Source organism: Rhinatrema bivittatum, chromosome 11, assembly GCF_901001135.1.
Source record: "Rhinatrema bivittatum chromosome 11, aRhiBiv1.1, whole genome shotgun sequence".
Classification (NCBI taxonomy): domain Eukaryota; kingdom Metazoa; phylum Chordata; class Amphibia; order Gymnophiona; family Rhinatrematidae; genus Rhinatrema; species Rhinatrema bivittatum.
Genome location: NC_042625.1, coordinates 93,934,396 through 93,952,158, shown reverse-complemented (window position 1 = coordinate 93,952,158; position 17,763 = coordinate 93,934,396). Strand labels below are relative to the sequence as shown.

General features: G+C 47.5%; 1 protein-coding gene across 1 annotated transcript in view; it reads right to left on the bottom strand.

Annotated features, from left to right (window-relative positions):
* GRIK3 (glutamate ionotropic receptor kainate type subunit 3) overlaps window positions 1–16,295 on the bottom strand; it is a 214,374-nt gene extending 198,079 nt beyond the window's left edge. The window contains 1 exon segment of the mRNA XM_029620012.1: window positions 15,882–16,295. Coding sequence (XP_029475872.1) covers window positions 15,882–15,996 — 115 coding nt within the window. The 5' untranslated portion in view covers window positions 15,997–16,295.
* Between the last annotated feature and the right edge of the window lie 1,468 nt (window positions 16,296–17,763).

Below are 17,763 nucleotides of genomic sequence, written 5' to 3'. Positions count from 1 at the left end.
GAGAAACTATGGGAGTTCTTAATGCTGAGCACACTGTCATAGAGGGCTAGTGTTTTCTTTCTCTTTTAGATACTTTTCCTGGTGCCCCTTTCCCCACCCACAGCTCCATCCCATGCCTCTTCTTCTACAGAACCATAACATGAGCTTGGATGACCTTAGGACTGTGAAACATTCTCAAACGATATGACTATACTACTGCACCCGGGCAATACTCCTTTCACTCTGACAACCAAATTCCTCTGAAACTTACATCCCAAAGCCAGACATGACTCATTTTCTGGCTTCTAAAGGGGAGCTCATTTCTTGAGGGCTTATCCTCTCTATGTTCATTTGGTTATTCTAGCAAGAACACATTAACTGCAACCTTAATGAGCTATTATATCTACACCATAACACCCAACATGCCCAAGGTGACAAAGCCATGAGGTTAAAAAAAACTCATTGTTAAAGTAAGGGTGCTACTGGTTAATTGCCAAACTATTTAATTGCCCTTAAAAATAGGCAAAAAAAATTGCAATGTAATTTATCAGTTGACTTTTATGCTCAATAATCAAACAAAAACAAGACAACAAAAATGAAAAATTTCATTTAGCCTGATGACTATTTCAAGCCACAGGGCAAAACACAGGCTGTAAGTTCTAAGCTTGATTGATTGCAATGGCATGGATGAATCACTTGGAAGTACTAGGTAGATAAAGGAATTGATTATTCAATAAATCATCGTCTATAGTACGATTCCAGGATTTAAAAAAGAGCAAATATTATAAAGTGGTCTCATTTAGGAGAGGAAAAGTTTAAGTTCATTGTCTCTCATTACCAGAGATTTACAGCCAACGTGAAATCTGGGGCTTCTATTATAAGAAATCTGTCTCTTTAGGTAAGGCATTATTTAACACAAATACTCCTTGTGATGCAAGTCACTCCACACTCCTTTGCCTCAGGTACAACTTAACATCCCGGGCCAGTGCTTCCATTAGACACACTAGGTGATCACCTAGAGTGCCAAAATGTTAGATAAAATCCCACTAGAGGAAGGTTCAGAGAAGTGAGGAGAGCCAGTACCACCAAGGAAAGGAGCACTATGCTGAGCCATTACAGCCCTGTGCAAATAGATAAGATGAAAAAGCAGGGTGCATGACCCAAGGTTCGCCTAGGGTGCCAAACACCTTGCACCAACTCTGTTTAGATTGTAAGTCCTCTTAGACAGGGAAATAACTACAGGTCTTGAGCTCAGATTTGGAAAAAGGCTTGCAATTAAATCTACAATCCAAATCTAAAACCCAACTGTATTGATATCTACTGGACTAGGAGAGAGGGGGGAAAGGAAGCCAGTTCCAGTTACACCTAAGCAATACTTGTGGAGGGTGGAAAAGAAGAATGTGGAGGGAGGGGGTGGGAAGAAGAGTGTGGAGAGAGGGAGGGGGTGGGAAGAAGAGTGTGGCATATGTTATATCGTTTACACTTCTACACCCACCCTTCTTAGATTAATTTATAATGAATTCTGTTATGGAGGAGATTTATCTGGCTGGCTATAGTCCTGGTTCCTTTCTTCAGGATTAAAACGTTTATCAGCTTTCAGTTGTGTTCACACTTTATGCCGGAGTTGATTAAACGCATGTGGATGGAGGTTTGGAGTCTAAACCAAGTGGGGGGGAAAACACAAAAAAAAACCCCTACCTCCCTAGGAGGGCTTAGTTACTCCCGGTTCGATGGGAAACCCGCTGTCCAGTTTTGTTCTGGGGTCAACACAAGTAGCAGTAAGTCCGGAACAGAATGGGGACATTGGCTGCCAGACTTGAGGTAGGTGCTCAGACAGCATGAGTTGTGGGGTCAGGAGGCAGCGGCGACACAAAAGCTAGGCTGTGTGGTAAATGGATGCAAGTGACATTAGACGGGGTTGCCTAAGGAGTATTTCTCTTCCCAGCTTACTGTCCAACTTATTGCTGTTCCTGGTGCTGGTACAAGACCCAATACTCCTATAAGGAAAGGTTCCATCCAGTGCCTGGGAAACAGCTGCTTTCCAGCTGTTCAGAAACCTTCACTCACTGAAGAGCTGGCAATGGGGAATCGAGGAGCGAACAGGGGGGGAAAAAAAGAAAACAAACCACATTTCTGTTCAGCTGTTTATTTCTTAAATAAATTTAGCATTCATTTTCCTGGAAAACAAACTGCCAAGGGCTGCCTGGTACCACTATTCACAGCTACTCACTGGCGCAGTCTCAGCTCATCTTAAAAACCATCCGTCACCAGCGCACCACTGCCTCGGAGAGCATGCTCCTCGCTCACTCTGCTTTCTTCAAGGAGAGCGCGTTCCCTCTTTCCTCCCAGACTTGGATGCACATGTAAGCTACTTCTCTACAGCCTTGGAGAAATATGTAGACACACATTATTTAAATTCATGTAGAAGAAACCCCGGCTCTGGGGTCTGCCGTATGGAAAGTCTACTTGCAGGGCAGCAACCTGGAAATTAGCAAGACAACCACTGGGGGAGGGGCAGGGGATGGTCTACTGAATTCTAAAAAATGTAAAACTTACACATGGCAACATAACTTAGTGTCTGATTTATTGCACAGCCAGGGCGAGTCCACCAAACTGGCTCATGACTTCAGGTAAGGCCTGAGAGCTGCTTGGTGTTTCTTAGGAAGTGTGGGCTCTTTGAAGTGGACTCAGGTACCACTTACTCTCTGTGCCGCCTTGCACGAGCCCCTTCACCTGCCTGCTCCTCAGTTAGGTAAGAAAATGATGTACAGCAAAGATGATCTCTCTTCCCTACCCCTCCTTTTCAACGTTATTTGATTTTTTGATTGCTCTTCGGGTTTTGTCTTCTGTGTTTTAAGTCGGGGTTGGAGTAAACCTTCCTTACTTAAAAAAAATAACCTCCTTGAAGTCCATAAATCTAATCTAAGCAGCTGGAGAAACTTTAACTTCTTATGCTATGAAAGTGTTTGTGATAGATATCGCTGTCTGTTTTATTCCTGGCATAACGAGCTGGGTTATCCTGTATTGCTGCCAAAATGAATTCCGTTAATGGGACTTCGGGAGGGTAACAAATATAGACTTCTGGCCCAATGGCCCAAACTTCAGAAGAAAGGCGTGCATATTGTATATCCAAGCAGTTTTCTCATTAAAAAAAAATTAGAAACTGCTATAAGAAAATCTTCCGGAGGTCTGAATAAGCTGCAGGCTCCAGAAGAGGAGGCGAGGGCCAGTGGTTAGCCTGTGGGAACTGGGGTTCAGATCCCACTTCTCCCACCAATACCCTTTGTGACTGTGGGGAGGAGTCACACTACCTCCTGTTACCATGCAAGCTCTTTGTGGAAGAGACATCCTACCTGAACACCCACCACCACTATATACATCCAGTAGCACTATAAAAAGGATTTCCAGTATTATTCATTTTGCAGTTAACAAAGCTCAGAAGTACCTACGTCAGACAATTTTATTCCAAACGTATTTAGAAATGTTTTTTAATTTCTTATACATTACCTAATTCACTCGCACATATTCAGATGTCTGAATAAAGCAGTTAAGAAGAAAGCCACTCAAACTGCAGAGAGCTTGCAGTAGTCTGACACTTTATTATAAATACATCCTTAGGGGAAAAGATGAGGAACTTTTACCCAGGAGGGGAAATCCTTAACACAAGACAGTGAGTGTGATGTGACTCTCCTGGATGAGATAGAAATTGGGTAAGCAGGAATCATGTTTTCTTACCTCCCTGTTCTGAAACGTAGCAGCACAGAAATGAGGACAGCATGAGATCTTATTTCTTTTCAAATGTAAGGGGATCTTCTAACATGCGGTATTTTTCCTTGGTGAATACCACAGCTTAGTAAATAACTTCCTAAGGCAACAGAGGGAAAAGTGACCTGCTCAAGGAGATATAGGATTTGAACCTTACAGCGAATGCTGCTGGCTGCAATGCACCAGGGGAAACTGGGAATTATTCCTGCCCCAGTTGGAGCTGACAGACAGGGTAAGATAAGAGCATAAGAAATGCTGTGCTGGGTCAGCTCAGCGTCCTGTCTCTGACAGCGGCCAGTCTGGGTCACATGTACGATCCCCCAGTAGTTGATCTATTACTTGTATCGCACTCCCAGGGATAAGCGTCGGCTTTCCCAAGTCTACCTGGCTAATAACTGATTATGGACTTTTCCTCCAGGAACTTGGCCAACCCTCTCTTGAACCCCGCTATGTTACATGCCTTGACCACGCCCTCCGGCAGCAGATTCCACAGCTCGATTGTGCGCTGAGTGAAAAAATACTTCCTATGATTTGTTTTAGATTTGCCGGTTGCTGGTTTCATGGAGTGCCCTCTATTCCTAGTGTTGTCTGAAAGGGTAAATAACTGCCACCTAGTTACCCGTTTCACTGCGCTCGTGATATAATAAATTTCAGTCATATCCCCTCTGTCGCCTCTTTTCCAAGCTAAAGAGCCCTAATCTGTTCAGCCTCTCTCCATAAGGGAAGCTTTTCTATTCCCCTTTATTATTTCCGTCGCCCTTCTCTGTACTTTTTCCATTCTGCTATATCTTTTTTGAGATGGGGCATCCAGAACTGCACACAATACTCAAGGTGCCCCATGGATCTAATCAAAGGCATTATGATATTCTCAGTTTTATTTTCTATTCCTTTCCAAATAATTCCTAACATTCTAGTTGCCTTCTCGACTGCCGCCACACATTTCACACCCTCCTAGGAGTCAAAAAAGGTCAGAAGGGGTGGGAAAGATGGAAAAGGGCCCTAGTATTTTTAAAACGAGACAAAAGTGAATGAAATGTAGTTGAAATTTCCAGTCTCATGTCCAACAAAAAAGGTCACCCCGCTGGTCTGGATCACAGCTCCTGTCAGGGCAGGAGACAGAGGATAATGCTGCTACTTTCCAAATTACAGACAGGTAAACCGAGGCGGTTAATGACATAGAAAACAAAGTCGCATAATGTCAGAAGCCAGCGTATCCCCCAAGGAAGGAGAAGAAAAGTAGAGCAGAAATTAAAAGTAGAACGAATTTCTCTCCTCTGACCTTTAAGCTAGTGTGGAAAGGATACTTTTGTCCTCCGAAGGTGAAATGTGCAGGACTGTGACCAGATATCACCACGTGAGGAGCTAGGGAGCAACTCGGTACATCAGATGGAATTCAAATTCACTTCATTTGTATTTTCTGTATCAGCCTGCATCCCTGAGGGGTGCTCAGGGCAGGGGAGCAGCTTGCAGATCTGAGTACAGAGGCGAACCGGATTCCAGCGCTCCTTGCAGGCATTAACCCAGCAGTGGGCACTAAGAGGATTAGGCCAGGGGGGTGAAGCGAGCACCAGCCCTGTAGGAATGTGCAGGTCACAGGATTGTAGGAAATCTGTGGTGTCACTGATCAGATGCTGCTCGGGATGGGGGGAGAAGGGGGTGCTTCCCTCCCTCTCCCCATGTCTGCGCTGGCCCCTCTGGTGTTCCGTATTTCCGGGGATTGCCACGAGTCACACGGTATTTTGGAATATTAGGGAAGCAGGAGGTGTCCTGGTGGTTAAAACGATGGCCTGGGAACTAAGAGACTGGGTGTGGGGGAGGGGTCACTGCCTGTAGTAGCCACTGACACTTGCTGTGACCTTGGGCAAGTCCCTTGGAGGGCTATTTTCAAAGCTATTCCTGCAGGTAAACAGCTGTTTTCATGTGCGGAAAGCCCTGCCACCTTGGGTAAAAGCACCTGCATCAATAACTTTTAGCAGATGGCAAAAGGAACAGAGTCAGGGTGGAGCTTTTATTCCGAAAGACCGCTGCTTACTTTTCCCTCATATTTGCACTGCTTCAGAGCAGCCTGTTCCCATGGCTGGCCTCGTTTTTAAAAGGAAACCTCACATGGGGGTTTCCCTTTGAAAATGGGCAAACAGGCCCAAAGGGAAAAAAGTCCACGTGGGCTTGCAAGCCTTGGACCGGTCTAAACATTGCTCTGAATATCTCCCACTGCCTCCAGGACACATTTACTGTTAAGGTAAACCAGGTCGGGAGACCCTGGAGCTGGAACTCGATGTCCACTGAGGCGGGAAGTTGCTCTGGGCGGGATGATGCGGTATTGCCCCTTTAAACCAAGCTTCCACCCTCTGTCGTACCTTTGCTTCTGTAGTCATAGGGAGGAAAAACATGCGCTGTTTTGTTTTTTTTGTTTGTCTCTGTAGAGATTTGCTATCATTCCTCTGTGCTTGTGCTTCAGCTGTACCCCAGAATTCAAGATATTATGCTTCCATTTCTTTTTTTTTTTTCCATTTCTATAAAGTGCCATGCTATATTAGTGCTAAAACCGTGTAATAATTTAATCAACATTTGGGGCAACAACTGTTTTCGTAGATGCTGTATAGTGTAGAGCTTCAATACAGCAATTCAACATAAAGTTTTGGAAAACGATATCTATAATTTGTCTCTGCTAATCAATAAAACTGTCATACCTGCTGCAGTCAGTACAGTAGATTGGTAGATAGGACACCTCTTACTGTTTCTCTTACAATTGTGAATTATATTCTTAAAAGTGAGCTTTAAAAGAGATATTTGTGCAAAATGGGCCACATATTTGTCTATGTGGCAGGTATCAACAACCTAGAGATGGACTGGGCAAACTGGTGGCTGAATTGGTAAAACTGGTCATTTCCTTCACACCTGCATGTTTTAAATTTTGCAGACTTGTGTGTTTAAAAGCCAACAACTGCTAAGGAAAATATGCGTGTGAAAGCTCCATGCATAAATGTTTAAAATGAAAACAGAAATGCACGTGTACAGGAGATGCGCTCCACTTATCAGGATAAGTTTCAACTTTTCCAGGTAAGATAGCTGAATAAGTCTTCAAACGCTAGTTATGCTTCTGTCTTACTTATCTGATTAAGTAGCAGTTTTCTTTTGCTTATCTGGCTATATTACTTAGCTAGATATTGATAAGCCTTAAATACTAGCACTGCTTATCTGAATAAACAGTGTTTTTTTAGATTTATCTGTGCCGCCTCTTACCTGCATGTCAAAACTTATCTGGCTATGTTGAAAATGCACACCGAGCATCTTTTAGATACGCAAACATGTTGTAGGGTAGATTTACACATATTTTACACTGTGCGTGCGCATGAGCACGTGCATCCCTACACACACATATACAATATGGGCGCGCTGTGTGCATGTTTGAAAGTTATCCTCTCTAATAGCAAGAGATACGTACAAATATTAGCCCTGCTGAGGAATGCCACTGAACAGCTGCTTTTTTTTTTTTTTACATATACTATCTTACATGCACAGATACAAACATGTATGTGAACGCTTTATATGATATTTGTGCATGCCTTTTTGTGCGATTATCTCGTTTAAACTTCACCTTTAAGAATATAATTCTCAATTGTGCGAGAAACTGTAAGAAGTGTGGTTTCTACCGATGCACTGTACTCACTGCAGCAGGTTAAAGACGGTTTTATTCATTTGCAGAGACAAAATTATAGATATCGTTTTCCAAAACTTTATATTGACTTGCTGTAGTGAAGCTTTACAGTATACAGCGTCTAGTAAAACAGTTGTTGCACCAAACGTTGATTAAATTTGTATTACTGTTGATGGATTACACGGTTTTAGCATTACTATAGAGTGGCACGTTGAGGAAATATAGAATGGAAATATAGTATCTTGAATTCTGAGGCAGAAGCACAGAGAAATGACAGCAAATCTCTACATTAAAAACCCAGAGCCAAAAACAAACCAACAACAACAAAAAAAAAACAAAAACCCACAACCAGCGCATGAACAAACCTTAGCAGGCTCCGATTCGTATGGAAAGCGCCATGGGTCTGCCTGTGCCTGGGACCCCAGGCTGGGGTGCTGGCAACCCCCTTCAGATATGGTTGGTTCTGCAAGACAAGGGGCCGGGAGCTCCTAAAACTTCCGTCTTGCTTATCCGGATAAAGTTCTGAGAGCCCCGAGCTGGGCACCGCTGGAGAAGGCTGGAGGGTCTGCATTGCACACCGGCTGCCCAGGGGCCTGACCGAGGCGGGGGGCGGATTTCCTGCCCTCTGCTGTCACCAGAAAGCAGGGATCTGCTGGCAGACTCCCCTGTCGTCCAGTGGAGTTCAGCCTTGCCCTGCCCCACGCTCAGCTGGAGTGCAGCGCCCTGGACGCGCCCCACCGACTCCCCTGCCACGGGGGCTTACAAGCCTGACCGCCCCATTTGAAGAGCAATATTTAAACCATATCGTAACGTATTAAACACTATAGGGTATGAATGCGTTATCAATAATAGAGGGACTGACTTAGATCTCTGAGGTCTGAACTCTTAATTAATCCAGAGGTAATTAGCATATAATGCATGGAATGCTAAAAAAAAACTGTGCACCTGAGGTGTCACACAAGAAAATAAAATGCAGAACCCAGCAAAATCAGCAAGAAATTGCAACGGAAAGCAGAAAACGAAAACGTTATCCCATTTACTCATTTAGCACTCGGAGTTCCTCACAGTCAGGAACCGAATGAACTGGGACCCAAAAGTAAAAATGGAAGCATCACAGGAACAGCGCTTAGCGTCCGTCAGAAACTTTTCAGAGAAAGAACAGCGAACACTGGTCAATTAAACCCCCTGTCCCTGCATCACTGGTCAGTTAACCCCCCTGTGCCTGCATCACTGGTCAATTAAACCCCCCTGTCCCTGCATCACTGGTCAGTTAAACCCCCTCCTGTCCCTGCATCACTGGTCAGTTAACCCCCCCCCATCCCTGCATCACTGGTCAGTTAACCCCCCTGTCCCTGCATCACTGGTCAGTTAAACCCCCTCCTGTCCCTGCATCACTGGTCAGTTAACCCCCCCCCCTCCCTGCATCCCTGGTCAGTTAACCCCCCTGTCCCTGCATCACTGGTCAGTTAAACCCCCTCCTGTCCCTGCATCACTGGTCAGTTAACCCCCCTGTCCCTGCATCACTGGTCAGTTAACCCCCCTGTCCCTGCCTGGGGAGGGGAACGCAGCGCCAGCTGAAATGTTGACGTCCAAACTCGTCGAGCAAGAAGCAGCTTCTCGTTCCGCTAACATTCCTGCAGTAGCCTCCGTGCGCCTGGTGGGCAACCATTACAGTATGAAGTGCTCACGGACTGAGCCGCAAGACCGCAATCACGAGCTCGGCTGACGTTTCCTCTTTTGTTTCTAAAAACCGTGGCTGGGGCGGACAGAGAGTCGGGGGCATGAGAGGGGCGAGGCAGCAGCGGCCGAGGCGCATGGCTCGTGCATGGCTCGTGGTCCCCCCCTATTCAGCCACTGCACTTCTATATTAGAAAGCAAAGCTGAAGCCCTCCTCCCAGTGGGACTGGGAATTATTGATGCCGTATGCAAAGCCGGATCCTCGCACGTCACTGGAGCAGAAAGCCCTGTCCCATCAAGCTGATCTTTTCTAGGGCTGAGCGCTGCTCCCAGACGGCAGGCAGTCACTTGTCTAAAGCAATTCACTTCTCCAGGGGCGAGGGGAGGAGGCCTGTATTGATCTTCGTTCAACTTCTGTCTGATGTTTCATCGCATGAGCGGGTAACCAACGAAATCTCTCATCGCCTTGGACAGAGCCATCCCCAGAGCCCACACACAAACCGTCTGGGTCTGCCTGGAGGTTGTGCCAGTGCCTTCCACTGAATCGTGGACTTTGGGGAGTTTTATTTCAATGCAATGCTCTGCGTGTGTGAGAGAAAGGGGGCGTCTCAGTCACTATAGGCACAACCTACAGGTGAAAATGGTCCTATAGAGCAGGAGACGCCACACTCGCCTCCTTCCCCAAAACCAGTCACCTGCTGATCTTTAGCAAGTCGCTCAGCCTCCTAATATACAAACAGATGGTCAGCTCTTCAGGATAGGGACACTTCCACAGCCCTTATAAGTGATACAGCATCCTAATATACAGTCAGCTCTTCAGGACAGGGACACGTCCACATCCCTTACAAGCGGTACAGAATCCTAATATACAAACAGATGGTCAGCTCTTCAGGAAAGGGACACTTCCACAGCCCTTATAAGTGATACAAAATCCTAATATACAAACAGATGGTCAGCTCTTCAGGTCAGAGACTCTTCCACATCCCTTATAAGTGATACAGCATCCTAATATGCAAACAGATAGTCAGCTCTTCAAGACAGGGACACTTCCACATCCCTTATAAGCGGTACCGAATCCTAATATACAAACAGTCAGCTCTTCAGGACAAAGACACTTCCACATCCCTTATAAGCAGTTCAGAATCCTAATATACAAACAGTCAGCTCTTCAGGACAGGGACACTTCCACATCACTTATACGCGGTACCGAATCCTAATATACAAACAGTCAGCTCTTCAGGACAAGGACACTTCCACATCCCTTATAAGCGGTTCAGAATCCTAATATACAAACATGGTCAGCTCTTCAGTACAGGGACACTTCCACATCCCTTATAAGCAGTACAGAATCCTAATATACAAACAGATGGTCAGCTCTTCAGGACAGAGACACTTCCACATCCCTTATAAGCGATACAGAATCCTAATATACAAACAGATAGTCAGCTCAGGACAGGGACACTTCCACATCACTTATAAGCAGTACCGAATCCTAATATACAAACAGTCAGCTCTTCAGGACAAGGACACTTCCACATCCCTTATAAGCGGTTCAGAATCCTAATATTTATTTTATTTATTTATATAAGGTTTTTATATACCGGCATTCATGATAAAATCACATCTTGCTGGTTTACATTAAAACAGTGGTGCATAGAAAGAAAAAACAAACGAACTGTAGTGCGGAAGAAAGCAGTTACAAAAAACAGGGATGTTTAAACTGGGAGAGGAAGGAAAAAGAAAAGGTTAATAGCATTTTAAATATTTACAACGAACAGTTAAATGAGCTGGTACTGTTATAGAACTTGAAGTTGAAGGACATTAGCTGGACATAATATACAAACATGGTCAGCTCTTCAGTACAGGGACACTTCCACATCCCTTATAAGCAGTACAGAATCCTAATATACAGATGGTCAGCTCTTCACATCCCTTATAAGCGATACAGAATCCTAATATACAAACAGATAGTCCAGCTCTTCAGGACAGGGACACTTCCACATCCCTTATAAGCGGTACAGAATCCTAATATACAAACATGGTCAGCTCTTCAGTACAGGGACACTTCCACATCCCTTATAAGTGGTACAGAATCCTAATATACAAACAGATGGTCAGCTCTTCAGTACAGGGACACTTCCACATCCCTTATAAGTGGTACAGAATCCTAATATATAAACAGATGGTCAGCTCTTCAGTACAGGGACACTTCCACATCCCTTATAAGCGGTACAGAATCCTAATATACAAACAGATGGTCAGCTCTTCAGTACAGGGACATTTCCACATCCCTTATAAGCAGTACAGAATCCTAATATACAGATGGTCAGCTCTTCACATCCCTTATAAGCGATACAGAATCCTAATATACAAACAGATAGTCCAGCTCTTCAGGACAGGGACACTTCCACATCCCTTATAAGCGGTACAGAATCCTAATATACAAACATGGTCAGCTCTTCAGTACAGGGACACTTCCACATCCCTTATAAGTGGTACAGAATCCTAATATACAAACAGATGGTCAGCTCTTCAGTACAGGGACACTTCCACATCCCTTATAAGTGGTACAGAATCCTAATATATAAACAGATAGTCAGCTCTTCAGGACAGGGATGCTTCCATAGCCCTTATAAGTGGTACAGAATCCTAATATACAAACAGATGGTCAGCTGTTCAGTACAGGGACACTTCCACATCCCTTATAAGCGGTACAGAATCCTAATATACAAACATGGTCAGCTCTTCAGGACAAGGACACTTCCATAGCCCTTATAAGCGACATATAAACAAAATGTACTTTCACAAGGATTGGGAAATGTTTCAACAGAGGAAGAATGAATGTGGTACTTACAGCACAAAAATGCTGAAAGAACCGGAGCTCCTTAATTCTCCAGCCAGCCAGGAAATCACAAAGTCAGTGCAAAAAAAATCCAAACCTTCCAAAACTCCGTGCCAGTCGGCTAATGCCTTCCTGCCTCCAAATGAAATCATATTAAACAGCTGTGGCTGAGTGCTAGGGCTTAATGATGGCCATGTTTCACTATGATGAACATATAAATAGGACAAAAAACAAAAGCCATTTAAAAGGAGAAAAATGACGAGCTAGTTGCCTTGAGAAAGTACGCGGGAGTTTATTTGTCTGCTCAGGGCACTGGTGCACAGGTCTGCGGCGTTTCCTCGCGTGAAGGAAAGCCACGTGCTGGATCCAGCCCTTGGCCACTGTCAGTGCTCTGCCTCTCTCCTCCCATTGTCCCCTCCCCGACATGAACCAGTAATCGGCAAAGGGCCCCCAGGACCTGAATCTTACTCTGTAAAGCCTTCACCAGCCAGCACTTAACCACCACAGCGGTTTGTTCACTGAGCCAGTGGGCAAATGTTATTCTTGATACCATTAAGTATTTTTGTCTAAAGTAGATGCACCGGAAACAACAGATGGGGTTGCTCAGAGATTTCTTCCTGGTGCCGGGGGAGGTCGTCTTGAGAGCATAAAAAACACACATTCAAGGCAGGACAACTGGACGAGCATTCCTACTCTTGCAAAGCACCCTGCGAGTTTTAGGATCCACGGAGTACACGCAACATTGGACTGCCTGGTCTAACAGCTAACCTAAACCAAGGGGTTGGTGGTGGGACAGGAATTGGATTCAGACGACAGCCAACGTGGCCCCCTGACTTTTATCTTCTGGGCACTGATACTCAGATGCCAGGGGAAAAGCACAGGACTGCTTCTAAGGCCAAGTCCATAAGCAAAACATGTCAGCACTGTCTGAATTTTCAAGGAGTCTCATCCCCTGTAAAAAATGTTGCTAAGAAGCAGATTTTTATGGGTTATCATAAGGCTTGGGGATAAATGCACGGAGCAGCAGTCGCTGGCCTTAAGAGAAACATTGGGATAACCTGCACGGCGCGGCAGATGCTACCATAAGAAGCTTGCTGGGCAGACTGGATGGATCATTCGGTGCGTCTCTGCCGTAATAATTACTATGTTACTATGAATCAATGTACCACCAGTGCACCGAGCACAGGCCCAGCCTGCCTTATCCTCCAGATCTGAAAGTATCAGCGTTCAAGGTGGCATGATTGCACTTTGCCAACTAGACTGCAATTAACTAACCCCAAATGCATAAGACTTGTGGCACGTTTTACACTCTCTGGCATGATTTAGGGAAAAAACCCTCAACACCATACAACCTGAAAACGGTACCCACACATGCTTCTGTAGTGCTGGATTAAAGAAATACAAAATGATCCTGCCAAGGCAGGCACATACAGTGGGAAATGTGTTTTCCCATTGTCCTCTCTGTAAGAACTTGAAATTGTATTGTGTCCGCCAACATTGTGGAACTGTAGTCAGCATAATGTCCCCACCACAGTCATGCGTTTTAATGATTTGATTGAACCAATGCTGAGCTACTGTAGCCTAAAGATGAAAGTCATATTCAGTGGTGCACTGGTCACCTGTCTTTTATTCCAGTGTACCTATGGGTTTGTGGGTTTGTCTCCTACCAGTATAATCTTCTAAAGAAAAAAAAAGCTTGCAATAGTACCTACTGATAGATTACAGTGGAGCTTGGCAAGACTCTGGGCTTTCTTTTATAAAAGGGACGTTTCTGTTCCTCCCACATTGTTTACCGCTCACATTTATTTCCTTATCAAAAAATGCACTTTTGCATTCAGGGCAACACATCTGAACCACCTGCTTTCCCCATAAGTACATAAGAATATAAGAAATTGCCATACTGGGGTCAGACCAAGGGTCCATCAAGCCCAGTATCCTGTGTTCAACAGGGGCCAATCCAAGTCACAAGTACCTGGCAAGTACCCAAACATTAAACAGATTATCTGGTTACCTTATCTAACATATGGGACAGACCCATTTTATGTCTATGGGGGAAATGCTCAGTGCCCCTATAGTGAGTACAACAAGATAGTAATTAAAGTAATTAGCAAAATACTTGGAAATAAGTCGATGAAAAGGATTTATTTTTTGTTCAAAATGCAGACCGTGAAGACATATGGAAGCTGGTCTCTCGCGCAGATAATGAAGAGGCAGATCCCGGAGGTTTCAAGTTAAGAGAAGTCACCAAAACACGTTTTCTGAGCTGAAGGACAGGAGCACAGCAGCCGGCGACCCTCACTCAAAGCGCCAGCAAACGTGAGCTCACCTGTCACAGCGCGCACTGAATGCTGGAGATCGGGGCTTTCCATTTTTCCGACTTTAATTTATATATATATGTATATTTATTTTTTTTTGTTAAGGTCATGCATGACTGTTGAACACTCTTGTTTCATACATTGTATTTATACATTTTTTTCATTTTTAGAAAGCCTGTTTTCTCCTTTCCCCTGACAGTAGTGTATGTGAAGATCGAGAACTGCGCACACGATTGGAAACACAACCTGGAGCCGCTCTGTGACTCTTGCGCCACTTCAGCGTCGCTCTATTCTAAAAGCCTTTTCGCAGGCTCTACTCATGATAAAAATAAAAAGGACCGTTCCTGGAAAATACCTTCCACAACAGCAAAGAGCAGTTTAACCCCCTTCCTGCCCCGCAAACCGTAGAATACATTGCAGCCACAAAGTCCCTGAAATAATTTCGCATGCAAGAAATGTTAACTTTTCCCAGAATGCAGTTTTTTTTCACGACTTTGTAATTAAGAAGCCATTACGGTTTGGGGGAGGGGAGGTGGGGGGGGGTGTCCTGGCTGTGTGCTGCAGAGCACTCACAGCTAACCCGAGCAAACCCTTCCCCCGACCGTTTGACCACCGACTCCAAGAGCTCAGCCTGCAGGGCAGGTCCCCCAGTCCCTGTCCCAGATCTGCCCAGCACGCGCACTCCCAACCCATTTGCCTGCAGAAGAAGAAGGACGCATCGCTTTAATCTCCCCCGTGCGGGTCACCGGGACCCGCACACGTGCCGGTGGCAATATTTATTTATCGGCTGAAAGGCCAGGGGAGAGTGACCATGCTGCATCTGGCACAAACTTTTCCTCTTGGCACCCGGCTATGCAATGCATGCACGAGCCCCGCCGTTTCTGGGAGAAATACACGGGTCCCTCCCCAGGGAAAGTTCAATAAATCGGGGCCACCAGCTGCTTTGGCTTTTCCTTTCTGGAAAGGGTTCCCCCCCTGCCGGAATGACCTAGGCGACCTTTGCTTGCAGCGGGGGGGTGAGTGAGAAGAAAGGGGTGACCTTTGGACAGCACAGTCCCAGCCAGAATCTGGACTTCAATTCCAGCGAGCGCCCGGGACCGACTCCTTTATTCTCCCGCAACCTCAGCCACCAAATCCACAGGACACTTTGCTCCCCGAACACCACGGGCAGCCGGAGCAGCGGCTCTCGCCTCTCCCCGTCTCCAAACCTTGAAGAACTGCATTGTTTTGGAGGGGGGGAGGGGAAGGACAAGGGGGGGGGGGGGAAGCTCTCATTGCAAGCCTCTGTCCACTGAGTCCAGACGACCCTGGCAGATCCGGAGCGCCTTTTCTCCCTGAATTCAACTTTCATCCCATTTCTCTTTCCACTAACCTGAACTAATCCCTCTGCCTGGGATTTCTGATCCCCTTTTCTCCAGGTTAGAAAGGTGCATGCACGGCACAGCCCCACTCAGAAACCCAAAAAAAATGCATTTCGAGTAAAGTCTGCCGAACTGCGATGCCCAAAAACAACAGACCAGGAGCCCGGGCAAGTTGGCAGGAGGCAGAGCCAGGAGCCGTCCCCCCCCCCCCCCCCCCCCCCCCCCCCCCCCGCCGGACAGTCCCCCCGTCCCGAGACCAACGAGGAAGGAGGAGAAGTCGTTACCTATTCGGATGACATGGGGCATCCCATGGGAGGACTGGAGCCAAAAGACGCAAGCCAGGAGTCCTGCCCAGATTTCCAAAACCACACTCCGGAAAGGCGAGCAGGGATGGGGCATTGTTAGTGCAAGCCTGGGCTTCAAGACCCCAAGGACAGCCCGAGCCAGCAATTCTCCCGCATGCCCCCGAGTTTGCAAGAAGAGCGGGCATCCAGCGCAGTCACTTCCACATGGTGCATCTTATTCTGCTCCGTCGCCAGCCGAAGCTGTCAGGTCGGAAACACGACAAGAAGAAGTCATTGAAAGCAAAGAGATGTCAGCCCCCCCCCCCTGCCCAGGTCAGCCCCCGGCTTGCTGGGGTCCAAGCGGCTCTTTCACCTGCAGAGGCTGGCACCGGCAAGCAGCCTGCCCGCGTCTGCTTCTGCCCTCCTCCTGCTCAGCCTCCGCTCCGGCTCCCCCCAAGGCCCGGACTGGATTCCGCTCACAGGGGATCCGGAGGCGCCGGGGAGAGAGCGCAGGCTGGCGCGAGGGCGGCAGCCCAGGTCAGGCAGAGGGAGGGGAAGGGGGTGTCGGGGGTCTGCAGACCGCGCGAGGCCACCACCCCCCCCCCCCCCCCCCCCCCCGCTCCCCCGGGCTCTCCCGAGGTTTTTCATCTTTTTTCCTGCTCCGGTGCCCGGAGCTTCACCCCCCTCAGCAGCAGGGTGCGTGCATCTGGGGACTGCCCACTCTCCCCCCCACCCCCGGCTACTTCGTTTGATCTTTGCATGCTGTGAGGATGAGGAGGAGGCAGAAACGGCAGGTGCTTCCAAAATTTAAAAAAAAAAAAAAAGGAACTAATTTGCTTTTTTTTTTTTTCTTTCGGAAAGGCAGCACCAGACTACACTACGTCTAGGTCACGGCGCTGCCTGAACCGTTTCAACTGAACTGTGAAGCCCAGAACTTCCCCTCCCCCACTGAGGGTGCCCATGGGGTGCCAGCCCCTGCTGCTGGTGGGGACAGCGCTAACTGCAGGACCCTCTACAGAGTGCATCCAGGAGGTGCCAGCCCCTGCTGCTGGTGGGGACAGCGCTAACTGCAGGACCCTCTATAGAGTGCATCCAGGAGGTGCCAGCCCCTGCTGCTGGTGGGGACAGCGCTAACTGCAGGACCCTCTATAGAGTGCATCCAGGAGGTGCCAGCCCCTGCTGCTGGTGGGGACAGCGCTAACTGCAGGACCCTCTATAGAGTGCATCCAGGGGGTGCCAGCCCCTGCTGCTGGTGGGGGCAGTGCTAGCTGCAGGGACCCTCTATAGAGTGCATCCAGGGGGTGCCAGCCCCTGCTGCTGGTGGGGGCAGCGCTAGCTGCAGGACCCTCTATAGAGTGCATCCAGGGGGTGCCAGCCCCTGCTGCTGGTGGGGGCAGCGCTAGCTGCAGGACCCTCTATAGAGTGCATCCAGGAGGTGCCAGCCCCTGCTGCTGGTGGGGACAGCGCTAACTGCAGGACCCTCTATAGAGTGCATCCAGGGGGTGCCAGCCCCTGCTGCTGGTGGGGGCAGCGCTAGCTGCAGGACCCTCTATAGAGTGCATCCAGAAGGTGCCAGCCCCTGCTGCTGGTGGGGACAGCGCTAACTGCAGGACCCTCTATAGAGTGCATCCAGGAGGTGCCAGCCCCTGCTGCTGGTGGGGGAAGTGCTAGCTGCAGGACCCTCTATAGAGTGCATCCATGGGGTGCCAGCCCCTGTGGTGGGGACAGCGCTAGCTGCAGGACACTCTATAGAGTGCATCCAGGGGGTGCCAGCCCCTGCTGCTGGTGGGGACAGCGCTAACTGCAGGACCCTCTATAGAGTGCATCCAGGGGGTGCCAGCCCCTGCTGCTGGTGGAGGCAGTGCTAGCTGCAGGACCCTCT